The following is a 20,586-nucleotide window of genomic DNA, read 5'->3' on the forward strand; positions in this document are numbered from 1 at the left end:
CCTTTCAATTAATTACATAGTGATTGTGTATTTTATTTAGTCAAACATGACAAAGTGCTCCACAAACATTAAAGTACTTTTAATTAGCAGCTTTTGTGTAGATGATGTTACAGAGTGTGGACGCAAAGGAAACTAAAAAAAAAAGTGAACTGAAAATGTCAGAGTTCGTTTTTAGAAATATTGAAATAGAATTGTATTATCTTACAATTTTTGGTCAAAAGTGTACAGAATTTGAACAATAACTGCATTTCTTTATTTGGTTAAACTCATAATTGTATGACATTGTTAAAGGTTGCTATTGGTACTATATCTCAATATGTGGGCGGGCGGTGATGGCTCGATCTGTTGGGAGCTGGGCTGAGAAGCGGAAGGTTCTTGGCTCAAGCCCCAGGCCAGACAAAGCATGGACAGTGTTCTTGTTAAAGGGGAAGGTGTCAGAAGGGCAGTCTGTGGGTTCCAAGACCTAAACTAGGCATCAGCAGCTCTCTCTAGCACTAAAAAGATGAGGTACATCTGCAGAGGCTAAAAAGCCATGACATATTACATAATGTTTAAACCTCACTTGCAGCAGATTCCTGACCCAGATTCCTTTTAGAAGCAGACAACAGCAGGTTTTATGAAGAGCACCTTTTATGATATATCCTGCTGGGAAATGTGACCGAGAGCAAAGGCTGAAATGATGCTCTCACATTAAATAGATTTTTCTCTGTATACAAGGTCAAAGCCTTAAAGAACCCCCAGAATGAAAAGAACATTCAATCTCTTAACACAAGGTATACAAACTATTTATGGAATGGAATTTATTGACATTTTTCATCAACTCTGGCCACCCAAAGTGCTTGATTCGTCCACACACCACAGAGATGGAAAATGAGAAAAAATAGATTTGGTAGATCTGGTAGATTATCTCAAAAATAATCTGCCCATTATGTTTCAGCACTAAATGCTAAGCTATGCTACTTTGTAAATAATTCTAGTGAATGCTGGACTCTATGTAGTCTAATCAGATCGTGAGGATTTTCAACAGGAGTTTGCATATGGTTCACTCAGAACAAAGTCATTCACAACAAAAGGACACATCTTATCCTCGGCCATTAGCAGTGAGGAACTGCACAAAATGAAACAACCCATTTGTCAAGACAAGATGAACCAGTCTAAATATTGCTACAAATGTAAGGACAACAATAAACACAAAAGCTTACACATGAATTTGTATTATACATGAATGTGAAGGCAACACGAGCATGCAAATAAAACTTAAATTCTGAGAAATGATGACCATAACCTAAGTTCACATCTTCCCTTTCTATTTAAAGATTATCGTCTGGTGTGCTATGCAAAGACTGCAGCTGAAGACCTGAATCACATTGTGGTATTTCCCCCCACCGCCCCATTCTATTTTATGGTAAGGTTAGTCCATTTTATTAATCGGTAAAATGTTATATTAATTGTATAAGGGTCAGAACAGTGATTATATCACTGCTGAAACTGAACCGTGTCCAGTCTGGCATGCACTTGGACAGTATAGCCATAAATCATTGCTTTAATTTCACAACATATTACCTCTGCTAAACCAACAACACATTTATTACATTCATTTAGGTACATACATACCCATTTCACTACCCTTTGTATGCTAAAGGGGTTGTATTGTTCTTCACATACGAACAAAAACATATTTATTTACAGTAGCCTCCTTTATTGTTTGAACAGATGCCAATGACATCGATTCACAGCAGTTTTATTACCAACAGCTCATTCTGAAGTGTAGAGATTGGTCAAAGTCAGCCAAAAGTAAAGCAGTCTTTCATAGTGTGAATCACCTCACTAGTGCAGGAAAGGTCTGTCAGAGCTGCGGATGTCCTTGGAGTTCAGAATTCACACTGAATGAAAATTTAATCTGAATTATCTGTCTCTCTGAATCTGTCTATTAGAAGCAACAACAGAACTTGGTAATGACTTCAGTCACTGCAGCATTGCTGCCTGCACCACTGGGCTCTTGTTAAGATCCCCACCTTCTTTGTGGCAAACCAGTAAAAAAAAACCAAAAAAACAACAACAATCTATTTCTGGAAAACGGTTGCGTAACGGTTCTACCAAATCAATTTGTCCTCACTTTCATGAACCATGAACATTGAGTGATGTGGACTGTGGCCATTAAACATTCCCACTCGCACATTTGCAGTTTAAACGTGGTTTTCAAGTAGAAGATTCAAATCTTAACTGTTAAACAGCCAAAGTATCCTTACTTCCCCAAAATGCATATTCTGTTACTCGCTATGTAGCTTAAGCAAGAACCCACGGGCACATGTTTGCCTTGATGTGATGTGATTCATATCAACTGGAGTTCAACTAGTGCAAACTCATGCAGAGACGTCTCTTAGGAAATAACGAACAACGCAACACCAACCCAGGCTGACACAAGCAGCATCTTGTGTGTTTTGTGAGCGTTGACCTTCATTTAAATCAAGAATAGAAAACAATCCACTTTCATTCACAACATCTAGAGATTTTTTTTAAACGCTTACTCACAGCAGAGCCACGTGGTTATTTTCCAATTGCTTTTCAGCGTCGTGAAATGCCTCCAAATAGAGAGATTTCCTTCCAAAGCGACTCTGTCGCAGTGAACTTCAACACGTTTTCAAACCCGCCCACTGGGTCCGTTTCCCGTTCTAACGGCGTTCAGAGGAAACATGTAGTGCGTGTCAGTCAGCTGTCGGAGGTGAGCTTGCTGTGGCTCTATGTTGTTAGTCACACATACTCAACTCAGTGTAACAGAGAGCACTGCTCAGCCTTGGCTGTCCTTCACATATACACACACACACACACACACACTAAACATTAACAGGAGGAAACAAGGAGGGATGTTGGAAAAGATTTCAGGCCTCTATTCCACTCCCACCCTTTTAAATAATTCCACCTCTCTCCTTAATTACAGTACTAAAGGTTAATGTTGTTTTTGGGTAATTTATTACATCGTAGATATTTGTTTCCTTTTAATTACCGTACATTCTGGACTACAGAGCGCACCTGATTAAAAGCCGCATAATCTAATTTTAGAAAGAAAATCAATTTTGTACTTATACAAGCCGCACCGGATTTTAAGACACAGGTATTCCACGTAATAATATGAAAAATTAGATCAAAACATTCAGTACCGGTATATGTTTTTATTACCGTAAGAGACGAGTCACTGACAACGAGTGACACCAACAAACAGGTAAGAAACAACAGCCACTCTTTTCACTTGTATGTTTATACAGAGACCTTAAATCCAATTTTTATCACGTCAGGGTTTTTTTTACTTTTCTTTTAATTTAATCCGCTTAGCAACATAAACAAATATATTGTAGCGGTAAATGCTTTTTTTTTTCTAACGGTGTCTGTAATGCAGCTACCTTGAAATATACATTTGTATCAGCTCCACACAAATTACGTTGTTTATGCTTTTTTACTCAAACAATGAACAATCTAAAACTCCCCGATGGCCCACCTCTAAAATCTTCTATTTTCATCGCGGTGGCGATTGCTTTTGCCTTCCGTCTGATTTGTACAGCGGAAACACCGCAGCCGCCTGCTCTCTGTGTGTTGACCCAGTCTTCCAGAACGTTTTCAAGCTCGGGCCACCTGCGATGTTTACTCCTAAAAGCTTTGGTCGTCTTTTTGCTTTGGATCAGTTCTTTATGATGGCGTCTCCACCTTCTCGCCATTGATTACCGTAATGTATGCCAAGATTACGTGCGGCAGCTCGATTTCCTTCCTCAACCGCCAGAGTGATAACTTTTAACTTAAAAGCTGCATCATATGCTTTTCTTCTAGTATTTTCCATGTTGATGAGGGTTAGTAAAAATGACTGATTCACAATAGTTGTGATAGTGCGCCACGAAAAAAAACATAAATAAGCCGCACCGTAGAATAAGCCGCAGTGTTTAAAGTGTAGAAAAAAGTAGCGGCTTATAGTCCAGAATTTACGGTAGGTGGTATCAGAGGATGCTTTTCTGTCCTCTTCCTCATTTGATTTGTTTTTATATCTTCACTTTTTCTCTTTAATCAAGTATTCTGACAAAAATAGAGCCTCTACATTTCACCATCTGACACGTAAACCAGTATAGTGGCATAGCATAGAATAATATCTTTTCTTAAAATAGTAAAGAAATTCAGCACAGAAATAGCTGTGTGTTTAGAAGGGACAAAAAAAAGGGACAGAATTTTTCACAATCATTCAAATCAAGAGGCCACAATTACGATCCAGGTTTAAAAAATATCAGTGGTGGCCTCTGTTTACTTTGACCTTATTTGGTTTATCTTGAGAACGAAAGAGCCCTCATTTATGGTCAAGGCTTCAATTTCTTACTTCAACAAAGTAGCCTGAAGCTATTTTTCACCAATGGATTTCAGCAGCCTCCCACATCTTATTATACCATGTTGATGAAATATTCCCCTCCTGCAATTATTAACACTCATCCAGTGCAATGATGTAACGGGAAGGTTGCTAATCATCTCTGCTCAGTGGTATTACAACAGCACCAGCATGACAAACACCACGCAATGACAGATAGCTGCTAACCTGTCGCTGTTTTTCCTTCTGCTTCATGAGTGATTGTTAATCATCAGACATAATTTCTCAATAATATGCTGGGTAAAACATTAACACAACATGTTTTTGTCAAGTCTTTTAGCTAAAACCTGCTTTGGATAATGGATAATGTGGATTTCTCAGTGAAACCACAGGCAATAAATGTAAAGTCACTGCAAAAATTGCAATGCCTTGACAATTCAACAGCCACCAAAATTTTCTTTCTCTTATTTAAGCAGCTCATATCCATTCAGGCACTGATGATCTAATCACAGACTGTCTTCTCTTACCTCCTAGCTATTGTAGGGTAATAATGCGCCTTTTCTTTCTAAACAGCAGGTCACCAACTCTTTCAATGCCGTAAGAACAAGGAAAATGACAGCAGAATGAATGGTGGTGGGATGGAAACAGAAGTGGGGGTGTTTTCAGAAGTAGCTCCTGACTTGTGATGGTGAGAATGTGAATGTGAAAGGGGAAAAGCAGCATTCCTGTGTCCGTGTAGCATTTCAGTTTGGGATCCTTCTATAACTATGGACGTCTGATTTAACAAAATAAACTAATTTTTATTCACTTGTTGGTTCTTTCTTTTCTTTGACTGTGGATTTTCTTGAGACTTTTCCCGAGTAAAGTGCAGTAAAGAGGACACTCCTGCATGAATCAGGAACAATCAGAAGAATGGAATTCATGCTTAACAGTTTATGTTTTACCACATATCTGTTGAGAGTGCAGTTTCTGTAACGTAGGTCCATTATACACTGAATATGTTGACCAGTCATTAAGATACCAACAAAAATGATAGTAATTAAGGTTGAAAACTGCACCTACACCCAATTGAAGTGACTCAAAAATATGTTAAATTGAATTGATTCCTTTCATAGTGAACCGACTTTTGAGGTTCTTGATGATAGCTGTCTCTCCTACTTACAGCTTACAGTAAACGCAACCTAAGCAAGGCTCAAGTGGAAAAGAGTTGACAGCTGTGCTGCTTTGCCGTCTCATTGTGTGCTGTCACATGCTGGCCTGTGGGAGAAGCAGCCAGCGCTTTTATGACTCCTGTTGTCTGCAGTTGTTATTTCCCTACTGATCCCCATAGAAAAGGTTGAATCAAAGCTGACATATGAAAAAATCCATCATGTGCCTGTAAGTTTTGTGAAAATGGGGGTCTCAGTCATGCCGCTTCTTCCACGCAACCCAGGTACAGGAATTCACCAAACAAATATGACGGTGAAGTCTTGAACTACAAACAGTTTCCTCTCAGAGAGATAAACTGCTGAGGGTCCCAGAAGTTTCCACTTTATACATTATGTGCATTGAGGAGCTATTGTGTGAATGCGCCGTGGTGACCTAAGAAGAAATACAGTACCGTATTTTCACGACTATAAGGCTCACCTAAAACACTGAGATTTTCTCAAAAATCGACGGTGCGCCTTATAATATGGAGCGCCTTGTGTGTGGACTGAGTTCCAAAATCTGCTGTGCGCCTTTGGTGGGTGCACTACTGGGTTGCCACTAAATGGCAATCGAGCAATCTTAGTGTTTTCGCTTTATGAGGAGGCGGCATCTCTCCATATGCGCGAGGACAACTGTTGCGCAGCGGCTGCCAGCGGTTTACCAGGAGAGGGCGGCCATCTTCCGCACCTACTGCCGCGACAAGATAACCGCGCCCAGCCACATCTATGAGGCAGCGGCGGGCAAGTTATGCCACCATATGCGGGTGGATTATAGACGCATGGGCTATGATACCGTCTTCATGTATTGGAAGAGCTTTCACAAAATCAACGCCGAACCGGAACTGGTCGGTTCAGATGATTAAGAAGAGGAATTCTGGATGTTGGACATTGAAATAGCGCAGCTGTTTAATTAAGATACAGAAGATGAAAACTTTTGATGGTTTTGTGGTGGAAGAATGAATATTTTGTTCAATAAATGTGTCGAAACTCACTGTTTTACTTCTGTTGTCATTTTTTACTATATGTTTCAGCATGCGCCTAATAATACGGTGCGCTTTATGTATGTTTTAAATACAGATATAGCTGAGACTGCGCCTTTTAATACAGTGTGCCTTATGGTCGTGAAAATACGGTACACTGTGACTGGCTTGTGTGAAGGCTGTCCAGTTATATAAAGTCTTCTGAATCTACACCAGTTTGCACAGCACCCAAAAACTGATTTGTTAATGTACAGTCTCAATGCAATGCCAATATAATTAATAATGGTACCTTAACCCAGATTAACTGGAACGCTAGTTTGGCAGGGAATCGTGAGTGATATTTCACTCTCCTCACAAGTTAGAACAAGGGAACCATGTTGATCATCGTGTGAAATTCTAAACTTGATATCTAGTTATACTTGAGACAGGGCATATATAGAAAGTAGATGCAAGTGAAAATCCATTCATTTTTTCCCTACCAAAGAAAAATTATTTGAACTTTTGCTGATTCAGTGAAGAAGAAAAAATGTAAACGTATTTTGTTAGCTGTTTCCTTCCCCTCCTGCACATGAAAGATCATTTTAGAATAAGGATTCTGGGTATTCCTTTAACAGTCTGCAAGCTACACACACAAACTGAACCATCGCAACGAACTCCCTCATCCTAACCTAAACCCAATTCTAAAAACCTAAAACATGTTAACTGTCAAACAGTCTTTTGAAGTAGTTAGGATGAGCCAAAATGGCCTTACTTCCAAAAAATGGCCTCACTTTGCTAAGTAGCAAGTACAAACACACACACACACACACACACACACACACACACATTTATTCACAAAGAAGTTCCAATGCTTGCAGCAGAGTCTGGCCTGTGGCAGGTTAGTAGCATTAACACAATAACCTAATCATTAAGGTTCAAAAGTGAACTTCAGCAACATGCTTTCACTGACGCCAACAGGAAACAAGAGCAGTGAAGTTGAGGGGCAATTAAATTTGGAATAATAAACTGTATGAGTGCACAATACTCACCAAAGTCTTGTCAGGCTCCTGCTGGGATTCAGAGGAGGACTCCATGGTTGAGTTACCAGTAATCCAGAGCCACACCTTTTACTGCTGCTCTGTCGCCTGCATATCTGTTGAGAAGAAGACAACCAACACACCCTTTATTAAAACATCCACAGTGATCATTTTCGTTTCTCTTAGGCTGTAATTTGCCGTCAGGAGTTGTTGTCTAAATGGCCTTAAAACTACAGTGGGGTGGTTATTTTAAATGCACCCATCGATCACGAAAACAAATGATTTCTCTCATATGTCTGTAAGACTCGGAGTCAATTTTTCTCCCCCTAGCATTTTCCCAACCGAAGAACAAAATAAAAGCAGCTCTAGCTCCTTGATAACGCACAGGTTGATATTTACACTGGCTCAGTTTTGGAATTTGTTTCGATGAATATAGGAAATTATCTCCAACCAGAGGGTACATTTCCACAGTGGAAGGCGATAGCGTTTTTAACCTTTATCTACCGAGGGAAGGTCTCTGCTGGATGCCACCTGTCTGATGAATGACACGGGACAGCGGGGGTCTCATTAGGATGACTTATGACATTCTCATGAATTTTAAAACCAACAATAAACAGATATAGAGCACATAAAGGTAAAAGGTAAAAAAAGGTTTACATTAATAAAAACTGGATATGTCATTTGTCAATGAGAGGAGCTGAGACCCAAATGTTCCCTTGTAATACAAAAAAACCGAAAGAACTAACATGTACAACAGTTACTCATTATCCAAAAAAGTGAATTTCCGGACTATAGAGCGCACCTGATTAATAGCCGCAGACTTCTGCCATCTTAAAGATCCACTTTACACTGAACGAAAGACACGTCAACGAAGGGAGGTCTTCAATCACACACATAACCTGGCTTATGGTGTGCAGGGGCAAACAGTAATTAAAACAGTAATTAAATACATCAACAACCAGAACTCAATAAATAGAACACTAACATTGAAAGTTGCAAAAGATAACATTTACAACGAACAAAAACAGGGTTAACACCAACCTGAACCCACAGACACACTGCCACAAAGCATGCTGGGAAATTCCCACACTGACCCTCCCCAACACGCTACACTACCTTTGCTTTTCTTTTCAAACAGTGCCTGTGACGCGGCAGTAACACAGCAGCAATACGGCAGTAACACTAACAGGGCTGGTTAAAAAAAAACATCCCGGTAAAATTTCTTCTTGCATTTTCCATGATGAGGGTCTGTTTATGCTCATTTTATTCATACACAAAGCGCAAAGTTACACTAAACTTGCATCTTCCTCGACACATATATTCCACCGGTCTCTCTTACCTTTTCCGCTCGAGCGCCCCTTGCGGCTGATAGAAAAATTACATAAATAAGCCGCACCGTAGAACAAGCCGCAGTGTTTAAATTGTAGGAAAAAAGTAGCGGCTTATAGTCCGGAAATTACGGTACTACAAGATAAAGTTTTGTACCTAAACCAAACAAACAAAGATGCGTATGTCAGAGTGAATATTGTGATAGATATCTGTCCACAAACATGACCCCAATAGGCTCATTACTTGTCCACAAAAACAAAACAGAAATAAAGCCCTAAAGCCACAAATGAGTTTTTGGGGTTTTTTAAATAACCTTCTTTAAGAAGGAGATTATTTTTCATTGCTGGTAATTGCCTCGCAAACAGGGGTTGATAAAGATGATATCACTATTGGAGAAATTACTTGTTTTCTGATTGCTGTTTCATTGCAAAGACTTACTGCTTAAAAGGTTTGGTGTGCACCCTGTTAGGGTGAGTCACTGCTGGTGAAATAAAGCATTGTGGGAGTGTAAACCAAACAGTGAGATGACAGTCAAAGGCAGGTTGAATTAGTTTATTTTTCCATTCCAGCAGCAATAAAAAGGGACTGTTTGCAAAAGATTAAACAGCAATAGCAGACCCAGCATATCGCATTAGGGCTGCCTTTACAGGCGCACCAGTCTTCCCATTTCCTCATTGTAGCTCACCACAGCATGTTATTTAATTTCTGAGTTGAATAAATAAAGGTTGAAGTGAGTGATTTGGTCTTAAAGCTGAGATGTGCATGGGATTGCTTTTTAAACCACAGATTAAATGTTTTAATATTATTTAATATGTGAAGGATTACGTCACACCTCCAACTCTTATTCATACTGCCTGGCTTTAAATAACATACGTAAAATAGCACCTGACAGGTATAGAATAAGTCAAAGTTGTTTAAAAAAAATTATTATTTGCTTCTACAGATTCTTCAATCGCATACTTGTATAAGTCTCTGTTGTGCACTCATTTTCATTTTAAGTATTAAAATGCTAATTTTGCTAATTGACAATCTTTAAAGTCACAATTTTAAAGCCCTTAACACAAAAAACATGGACCCGCCATTTCCTCAGGAACAATACATTGTCATCATATTGTCTCCCTCCCACACTTACTAACGCTTTGAGCCCTAACATGCATTTAACAATCTGTAGTAGTGTGTGCATCACCCTCAGAGACAGAGGGCAAATGGACAGAGTATCCTAAATCTGTACCTTGGCAGTGGCGAATCAATCTGAATCAATATGCATTTATTGGAGTTGGCTGATAAGCTAATGGAAGGAGTATCAAGAACAGTTAAAATTCCCTGACATCAATTATAACTGGGCTTCCATCAGAGATGCTGGTGTTGATGGTCAGATTAAGCAGATTTAAAATATTTTATTACAAAAGTGAGCATGGACAGAAAAAACAGAATTATTTGTTTGGACTGCTTGTTGGTGTTGTTTTGACAGTGCAAAAGTGACTTGATGCTGATTGTTTTCAGATTATAGCACAGCACACAGGTGGACACACATGGACAGTAATCACATCTGGACCCTAAGCTGATTGTAGTGATGTTGTCATTTCAAATGATGGGAGATGTACTTTAGAACCAACAAAACACTTCTGTCCTTCATTGTCACTCTGAAACTGTTGACAGAATTCTGAACAAGGCCTCTACTGCATCAACTCCTCCTGAAATGATGCAGGATTTCATCAAACGCAGCAAAAGTCTCACGACACACGGAATGTAAATGAGGCGGATCGTTTGTCTGATGACAGACAATTAAACTCCAGAAAAGCAATCACTCCTTTCAGGCTCCCAAATAAATGTATGGATTTTTAATGAGGAACCTTCAGCAGACGTCATAAAGCAGAAATTACACATGGAACAGGTCTAATTTAAGTGTTTGCATGATGGTAGCGTCAAGTAAACTGACTAATTAAATATGGCTCTATGGGATTGACTTGAGGTTTTCTTGGCGATACCGTATTTCCTGGACTATATGTCGCTCCGGAGTTTAAGCCGCACTAGCCAAAAAAAGCACAATAAAGAAGAAAAATAGATATATAAGTCGCACTGGACTATAAGTCGCATTTTGGGGGAAAATGTATTTGATTAAAACCGAGACCAAGAACATACATTTCATCTTGAAAGGCAATTAGCATGGATTAGCAATAGGGTTACAGTATGCTAACGTAACAAATTCAGCTTTATGACCCACAACGAACTAAGTACACATCTGCTTTGCTTTGTTTGTGAAAATAACGAACATGTGAAATTTTGTACTAATGTATTTTTTTAAGTCACTCCGGAGTACAAGTCGCACCCCCTCATAAACTATGAAAAAAGGTGCGACTTATAGTCCGGAAAATACGGTATATGTATCTTGTGGTTTACACAGAATTTTACTAAAAATTATATAGAACAGGGGGGCATCTAGTCAGGATGCCCCCTGGACGCCTCCCTGGTGAGGTGTTCAGGGCATGTCCCTCCGGTAGGAGACCCCCGGGGAGACCCAGGACACGTTGGAGAGACCATGTCTCTCGACTGGCCTGGGAACACCTGGGGATCCCTCCGGATGAGCTGGAGGAGGTAGCTGGGGAGAGGGAAGTCTGGGCTTCTCTCCTTAGGCTGCTGCCCCCGCGACCCGACCCCGGATAAGCGGTAGAGAATGGATGGATGGATATATAGAACAAACAGCTGAAAACAAGATATTGCAACCGAGTTATCATACTTTCAGTCTAGGTTCTTCAATATCTTAAATCAGACCAACAGGATATTATATAAAATGGTGATTCTGGTAAGAGGGAGAGAACAAGAGGGTCATCCACAGCTAGGGCCGTGTGCTTCTGCACATACATGCGTGCTGATAAGACTGTGATGAGGTGGATAGGGAGGAGGATATGAACTCCTGTGATATTAAGGAGATTGTAGTGACTTCTGGGGGTTCAATCAGCATCCATGAGATTGAAATTATACAGCAGTTTGACTTTGTAAGACAACAGAAAAATATGACTCTGTTTACTCCAAAACAGATCTGCACACTCCATTTGGGTTAAGCGTAATTTTACATTTGAACGACAGAAAACAGAGACAATGTTCAAGATTTTGAAAGCACAATGTTTCATATTCTAGATTTTGCAGGCACAGAAGGGATGACAACAAAGGTCGCAAGACGTGTGACCTTTAAAAATAGGCACAAGGAGAAAGAAATGCAGGAAACAACCTCCATAACAATTACCAGCTGGGCTTTTCATGAGATGTACTTTAGAACCAACAAAACACTTCTGTCCTTCATTGTCACTCTGAAACTGTTGACAGAATTCTGAACAAGGCCTCTACTGCATCAACTCCTCCTGAAATGATGCAGGATTTCATCAAACGCAGCAAAAGTCTCACGACACACGGAATGTAAATGAGGCGGATCGTTTGTCTGATGACAGACAATTAAACTCCAGAAAAGCAATCACTCCTTTCAGGCTCCCAAATAAATGTATGGATTTTTAATGAGGAACCTTCAGCAGACGTCATAAAGCAGAAATTACACATGGAACAGGTCTAATTTAAGTGTTTGCATGATGGTAGCGTCAAGTAAACTGACTAATTAAATATGGCTCTATGGGATTGACTTGAGGTTTTCTTGGCGATACCGTATTTCCTGGACTATATGTCGCTCCGGAGTTTAAGCCGCACTAGCCAAAAAAAGCACAATAAAGAAGAAAAATAGATATATAAGTCGCACTGGACTATAAGTCGCATTTTGGGGGAAAATGTATTTGATTAAAACCGAGACCAAGAACATACATTTCATCTTGAAATTATACAGCAGTTTGACTTTGTAAGACAACAGAAAAATATGACTCTGTTTACTCCAAAACAGATCTGCACACTCCATTTGGGTTAAGCGTAATTTTACATTTGAACGACAGAAAACAGAGACAATGTTCAAGATTTTGAAAGCACAATGTTTCATATTCTAGATTTTGCAGGCACAGAAGGGATGACAACAAAGGTCGCAAGACGTGTGACCTTTAAAAATAGGCACAAGGAGAAAGAAATGCAGGAAACAACCTCCATAACAATTACCTCATGATCTCATGATCAGTCAGAGGACAGAAAAATTATTCGCTTTCTCATCCCAGCATTTGGATTACAGTCTCTTTCACTCTGGGCAGTCAAGACAAGCTCACTGAAATATTGTACCGCAAAGCTATGAATGTAATATTTTTGTATCTGTGAGATTGGATGGATAGACTGAGAGATGACAAGAGCTATAGCATGCACAGGTGCAAGAACGCGCAGGGAGGTGATTGAAGGACCTACCTCATGCAGCGCCAGCAGCGAAAACACAACCGGTCAGTGCGAGAAGGTGAAAGAGAGAGAAAAGAGAGGAGGGGAGACAGACAGACAGAGATGACATCATGACATAGGTTGTTCCTCCATGTTCAGTGAGATGTGGGCTACAGCTGCAGGGCAGCAAGTGTTGGCTGCACAGTGGCAGAGAGCGCTCCTTGATGGATCACTGGTCCTAACTCCAGGCAATTCCTATGTCTGAATACATCAGAAGAACATCCAGAGAAACTTGCAAACCAATCGATGGGTGGGCTGCTGGTGGATGTCATGTGGAAGAAGTGAAGGGACTAAAAGAGCAAAGGCTCAAACATCTTTTCCACCAGGAGAGAAAGAAAAGATCCAGGTGCCTCTGGTGGTGAAGGCTTGCACTAAACCAGATCCAACAGATTGCTAGCAAGGACACAGTGTTTGTACCCCACCTCCCTTATATTAGAAAACAATGTAAAATAAACTGTGGCCTTGTGCATGGCAATAAAAAAGCAAAAAGTTCTAATGTTGATTTTTGAGTCTAGGCACGGGTGCTCCAAAAATACTTCAAAGTATTTTTTTAGGAAACAGATATTTGTAGAAAGCTCTAAATAGTCTTATCCTTCCTAAACCTCACCTCAAGTGTCATTTAAACTAGTTCATTCTGAAAAGAAGGCATACAAACACATAAGACAAGAGACCACTTATTTTTCTTTCATTACAGTCGCTGTACAGAAAGAATACAAATGAGCCAAGGATGTGAGCTTGCATTACTGTCGTCCTCTCAGCTCAAAGCTCTTCGAGAGGGTTATTACTTGAGGAACTGGGATGATTTCTGGAACAAGAGGAATGCAGCACCCAGATGCTGAAACCAGTACCTCTTTGAGTAGGAGCTCAAGAAAAAGAGGATGTCTCTCAAAGCATTCTACACTCATGACTGAAATACATCTTTTTCTTTAAAACAGATGCAAACTCCGTACAATAATTGCTTTAGTCTTGGTCTAAAGTTTGGATCTGGCCCACAGCACTTGAATATCACGTTAATGGTGCACTATGTGATCTTATGCAAGTTCCTTATTGTTGCAAATTGTTGGCATCTCCCCTTGATCCGCTAGCTTCCTGCCCCTGATCACACTGTTGTTGACTAACATCTTTTTCTTAATATTTAACAATAAATAAATCTATGTCTAGCTCCTTGTATGATTTGTTAGGGATCAGATGTACACCAATTTTCACAATTGTGCTATAGGATACATTGAGTACATTAAATAAACGGACGGTTCGCGACCGAGTGTGAAGCGGCAGGGATGCGGATCAGCACCTCCAAGTCAGAGTCCATGGTTCTCGCTCGGAAAAAGGTCGAGTGCCTTCTCCGGGTTGGGGAGGAGGTCCTGCCCCAGGTGGAGGAGTTCAAGTATCTTGAGATCTTGTTCACGAGTGAGGGTAGGATGGAACGTGAGATCGACAGGCGGATCGGAGCGGCGTCAGCAGTGATGCGGGCGCTTAACTGACCTGTCGTGGTGAAGAAGGAGGCAAAGCTCTCGATTTACCGGTCGATCTACGTCCTAATCCTCACCTATGGCCATCAACGCTGGGTGATGACCGAAAGAATGAGATCGCGGATACAAGTGGCTGAAATGAGTTTCCTCCGCAGGGTGGCCGGGCTCAGCATTAGAGATAGGGTGAGAAGCTCGGACATCCGGGAGGAACTCGGAGTAGAACCGCTGCTTCTCCACATCGAGAGGAGTCAGTTGGGGTGGCTCGGGCATCTGGCTAGGATGCCTTCCGGACGCCTCCCTTTAGAGGTATTCCGGACATGGTCCACCGGGAGGGGGCCTCGTGGCCGGCCCAGGACCAGATAGAGAGATTACATCTCTCGCCTGGCTTGGGAGCAGCTGGGGGTCCCCCCAGAGGAGCTGATGGAAGTGGCCGGGGAGACACTGAACGCTCAGAAAGCCCCAAAAAGACACAGCCCATGATATTGTGTGCTCTTTATAGGGTATGATTGGGTGATTTTGACCACAGTGGAAGAGTGATCTGAAACAGTGACCACCGTGGAACAGAAAACAGTAGTCTGTTCTTGGCATTGAACAGTTAAGGATCAGTTATGGTTTAATCAGAATTACAAGATTGACTTCAATCTTCACGAGTGTGTTCATCAACACAGTTGCAAGTTCTAGAAATCATCTTGATTGGTTATTCACCAACTGCCTTGTGAGATTACTGTTGATGGACTGCAGAAACAAATCACAGTGGTTGGCTGCTTATTATGGTCATGATACATCTAATTCAGTGGTGCCCAGACCAGCAATCAGACTGGATCACCAAGGAATGTCAGATCGTAGGCATACGCTTTGTCTGGAAATCACGGCTAGTTGCTTCCCTCTAGGAGTGAGTCCCTGGTCTAATTAAAGCAAAATAACTAATCTAAAATATATTTCCTTGCTCTCATTGTAATCAAACAATATAATCCCCTTTAAAATCCCAGTTACAAAACAGAAAAGAAAGCAAATATCCTCCTACATTATACCTGTTCATTTCTTTTCTCTAAAAGAACAAAAGGAAATGTTTTTCCTTCTCTGCAGAGGTGGCTTGTGGGTAACTTTGCGGCTCACACAAAACCAACTCGAGGTAGTGTTGAATCCTCCTGCGGTGCAGCTGAACGGACCAGAATCAGAGGTGCGGTCAAAGGATCGCATCGACTGTCTCAGCTGGGCTTTCATGAGCCAACCCACGAGCTCAGACACAATGGCCTGTTCAGGGTGTGGAGGGAAAGTGGCGTGTTATTTAAGGCAGCTACAGCACGGCAGCAGAGGCAACAATGGATAAAGTCTCCATGTTGAGTCCAGTAAATAATTTTAGTTATTGCTGAGGGAGCTAAAAAAAAAAATATGCAAAAATATGTATTTCCAGAATTCCATTTAGTAATAGTGTGATAGTGTGAAAACACTAAAACAGGAGGTTCCATGTCTAGTGAGCTATCAACATAGCAATAAATGCAGAATCAAACATGGTCAATACTGTATCATCCCTGATTCGTCTTTCTCCTGCTTGAGCAAACACGAAACGCAAAGGACAGACTGCACTTCCTATCACCCACATACAATGCAGTCCTCCACTCCTTCCAACAGCAAAACAAACATTCACACCATTCCAGGAGACCCAGTGACTCACCATCATGTGATCCAGCAGACACCTCAACAGAAACTACGACCCGACCAACGACCCTGCTAACGACTCTCAGGTGACCACCCAGATCATTAGCATGCAGATGGTCCACAGGGGCTATATATTTTCAAGCTCTCTCCCCAGCAATTTCAGAACTGAAGAAGCCTTCTGGATAGAAGGCGAAACGTCTTCAAGAGAAGAAACCCAGTCCAGTTGACATAGAAAACTACCTTGGATACAATGACCTGGATGATTGAGAACCTACACAGACAACCTACACTTTAAACACTGCGGCTTATTCTACGGTGCGGCTTCTTTATGTTTTTTTTTTCGTGCCGCACTATCACAACTATTGTGAATCGGTCATCTTTACTAACCCTCATCAACGTGGAAAATACTAGAAGAAAAGCATATGATGCGACTTTTAAGTTAAAAGTTATCACTCTGGCGGTTGAAGAAGGAAATCGAGCTGCCGCGCGTAATCTTGGCATTACGGTAATCAATGGCGAGAAGGTGGAGACGCCATCATAAAGAACTGGTCCAAAGCAAAAAGACGACAAAAGCTTTTAGACGTAAACATCGCAGGTGGCCCGAAAATAGAAGATTTTAGAGGTGGGCCATCGGGGAGTTTTAGATTGTTCATTGTTTGAGTAAAAAAAGCATAAACAACGTAATTTGTGTGTAGCTGATACAAACGTATATTTCAAGGTAGCTGCATTACAGACACCGTTAGAAAAAAAAAAGCATTTACCGCTACAATATATTTGTTTATGTTGCTAAGCGGATTAAATTAAAAGAAAAGTTTTAAAAAACCCTGACGTGATAAAAATTGGATTTGAGGTCTCTGTATGAACTGTAATCTGTCGTTTCTTACCTGTTTGTTTGTCACTCGTCAGTGACTCGTCTCTTACGGTAATAAAAACATATACGGTACTGAATGTTTTCATCTAATTTTTCATATTACTACGTGGGATACCTGTGGCTTAAAATCCGGTGCAGCTTGTATACGTACAAAATTGATTTTCTTTCTAAAATTAGACTATGCGGCTTTTAGTCAGGTGCGCTCTGTAGTCCAGAATTTACGGTAAATCATTTTGGAATATGAGACATTAATAAATGTCAAACAGTCCGTCTCCTTCACATGAGCCCAGCAACACTGATACCGTACAGCAGGTTTAATTAATATTCTGCCTGGGTGATTATTTGACTGTTCAGAAACTGCCCACAGTGTTTTATTGTTTAGAAAAATCATCCTTGAAATGAAAAACTGTAAATGTCATTTTTGGTTTGTTGGCTAGTGCATGCCAAATTGTAATGGCCTGTTGGCAATAGAACGAATGCATTTTTTTTCCCTGATTCCATTTCCTGTTTTAATTCAGTCAGAATTAAATGTTTCCTGTCCCAAATGACAAACTGTGTGTGCCTAAGTGTGCCTGTCGGCCAGACATCTGCAGTAAAAGAGAGAAACATTTGGATGCCAAATAGGCTGTTTGCTTTTACAGCCCTGAACTCAGTCTGGTCTCGGTGGCAAGCTTGGGTGGAAAGTGCGGACTTTCCATGCAAATAAGTGGAAAAGATGTAAATAAAGCAGGTGAGTGGGAGCAGATACGCTGATAAATGACCAACACATAAATTTGGAGCGTAGTCTGTTTCTGGAAAAGGGATAAGGAATTTGGAAAGATTGGAGAATCTCAAAATGCACAGCGTTCCCTATTCTTTTTTGGCACATTTCAATAAATAAACCTAATAACAATCATGCTGGCCTCTATTTTCCAGTTCATGGCAGTGTTAAATCCTAGCATCCACAATGTCACATAAGACATTATATCACAAGGCTGATGGTGGACATCTACTGAAACTTCTGCCTGGGACTCTAAACTATTGTCTGACAAATATATTCCTGGAGGAAAGTTGCAACACAACTCACATGCTCATACGTTACTGAACAATAGTGATTAAAAACCATTTTTCACAAGCCAGTGGTCGTGTTGACCACTATGGAGCGAAATATTCGCTGCAGTTGTGCATAGAACCAGCATTCATTTCCATCCCGCACTTCCGTACTTAAATGCAGCCCTAAAAATATAAGCTACCACTCGATCATTGCCTGTTTCTAGGAATGGCCTTGCAGCCTGAAGTGGCTGGGATGTATAGAAAGCGTCTGGAAGCGGATCCCGGTTTATTACATAATAGTACGCTCTGTCCCGAGCGCTCGTCAGTTCGACTACACAGCCAAGATGCTAGCTGCGTTTTTATTTACCATTAACATAAGAGCCTTGGTGTTGTATTAAAGCTTACCTCTGCTTTCTTGGCGGTCTCCTGGGCAGCGAAGGTTGTGTGGCTGATTCAGGACGAGGGTGGTGGGGTATATTCCGTCAGTTCCCCTGAACGATGTTCTGTCTGCTAACTGTTAGCTGACGACGTTTTAGTGTCTCTTTCTGCGCATCCTACTAAATGTGACGTTAGCCTGCGTCTTCCTCAGGTCGGCGTTTTCAATTTGGTCATTTGGTGAAGTTTGTATACTTAAAACTCACTTCCAGATAAGTGCAATTATGTTCACAGTGGACCACAGCGTCGACATTCACAGAACTTGTTAGCGACTAGCCCGCCTGCGCGCTTCTGTCAGCTGCATATACTGTCGTCGCAGGACAAGCGTCACATTAATCAGATGTTTTCCGTTTCCGGTTATAATTTTCAATACAAAAGCGATTTGGGTATAACGGAAGGGTTAGGGCTAGGTTTATCGTTTTGAATGTCGAGAGATGGCTACATTTTGTTCATCATTCACCAAGAAAATGTATAGGAAAAAAGTAATTCATCAATAAAAACAATGTAAAAATGCAAAACAAACAATCCAAAACAGGAACATACATCCATTTAGTAATCATTCATACATTTTATGTTACCAAGTATCCCCAAATAGTCTGTCATAGTGTCTTTATTGTTTGCTGTGATCGTATTTAAAGATTTAGTATATTTTCTGTATGGGTTTGTATTGGTTAATTTATCTTTTCTCTTTTAGCTTTAACGCCGTTGTTTTATTTTGAAGGCTATCCAATTCATATCCTTTCTTTGATTTTTAAACTGGGCTAACTTACCACTATAGCCGCAACCTTCTGTTATTTCTGCAAGGTGATCGCCTCGATTTACAGGCAGGACAGGAACGTGTGATCGATTTAGTGACCTGTTAAGAGAACATATTGTAATTCCGGTTGGTTGATCTCTTCTCGGTGAGAAACTGATAATGCGGTAATTGTGAACTAGGTGTGCAAAAACGTGTATTTACCGCAGTTAAACCTGTCCATGTGTGATATTACGGACATGATTAAAACATGCAGCATCACATGAATCACATGAGCCCTCCTACTTAAGCATCTATAATATAGGTGTCGAACTCTGGCCCGTGGGCCAAATTTGGACCGCAATGTAATTCTATTTGGCCCGCGAAGCAATTCTCTGCTGGCGTTGTGGTGTGAAAATCCACACGCCACATCAGTTGGTGTTGGTAATGCACCAATTTGTGGCTTGCCAACCACCAAGAGAGAGGAAGTAGTCATAGCAACCTTATATGCTAATGTTAATTCTGGCACTGCACTACCCCTCTGAAAAATTATTGAAGGAAAGGCAGAAAACAGGACCTTTCTGAACAGGTAGGAGACAGAAAATCTGTTTAGATATATAAAAGACGGACCTGTCTGCCTTGTATGTGGAGCCAATGTGCATTACAAGGAGAACAACAACAGATGACGCTATATAATGCAACACCAAGACAAGCACAAGCTCCTGAAAATGACTCAAAGGCACCAGAAAGTAGAAGAGATGAAAAGGCATCACATTAACTTACAATGGAAAAAGATTGCTGTTGAAATTTAAAAGAGAAGAAATGAATGCCATGAGGTGTTTTTTTTAATTGAATTTCGATTTTGCATGGGTGCAATAATAAATTATATATTGTATTGTGTTAAGCTTTGCTTGTTCCATGTTCAGTTGATGAGCAAAACTAGTTTGGGTCCATATCAAAAAGTTCCGTGTTATAGCTAATATCAATATTTCAATATCAATGTTGGTCCGTGACCTTGTCCCAGTTTTGAATTTTGGCCCACTGGGTATTTGAGTTTGACACCTCTGATCTATATGAACAAAGCGCGCCATCTAGCGGCCAAGAAATAGATTCAGAGTGAAGCTGGAGGGTGTCTCCTTTTGCGTAAAGTGCTGGTTTTTTGGAACGTAACGGTTAAAAAGTA

General features: G+C 40.7%; 1 protein-coding gene across 7 annotated transcripts in view; it reads right to left on the reverse strand.

The window, feature by feature from the left end:
- Positions 1-18,991, reverse strand: part of osbpl8 (oxysterol binding protein-like 8) — a 47,270-nt gene extending 28,279 nt beyond the window's left edge. For 3 of the 7 annotated variants that reach the window (XM_029825315.1, XM_011613162.2, XM_011613161.2), the window contains exons 1-2: positions 18,641-18,990; positions 7,535-7,638 (exon numbers count right to left, since the gene is read on the reverse strand). Coding sequence is in view for 3 of the 7 variants with exons in the window: in XM_011613162.2 (XP_011611464.1) it covers positions 7,535-7,579 (45 nt within the window). In the remaining 4 variants the exon portion in view is untranslated. Of the gene's footprint in view, positions 1-2,532; positions 3,044-7,534; positions 7,639-18,640 lie in introns of those variants that run through there. The other 4 variants (XM_011613167.2, XM_011613165.2, XM_011613164.2 and 1 more) reach the window with 2 other exon arrangements.
- Positions 18,992-20,586: the final 1,595 nt, after the last annotated feature.

This window comes from Takifugu rubripes, chromosome 18, assembly GCF_901000725.2.
Source record: "Takifugu rubripes chromosome 18, fTakRub1.2, whole genome shotgun sequence".
Taxonomy (NCBI): Eukaryota; Metazoa; Chordata; class Actinopteri; order Tetraodontiformes; family Tetraodontidae; genus Takifugu; species Takifugu rubripes.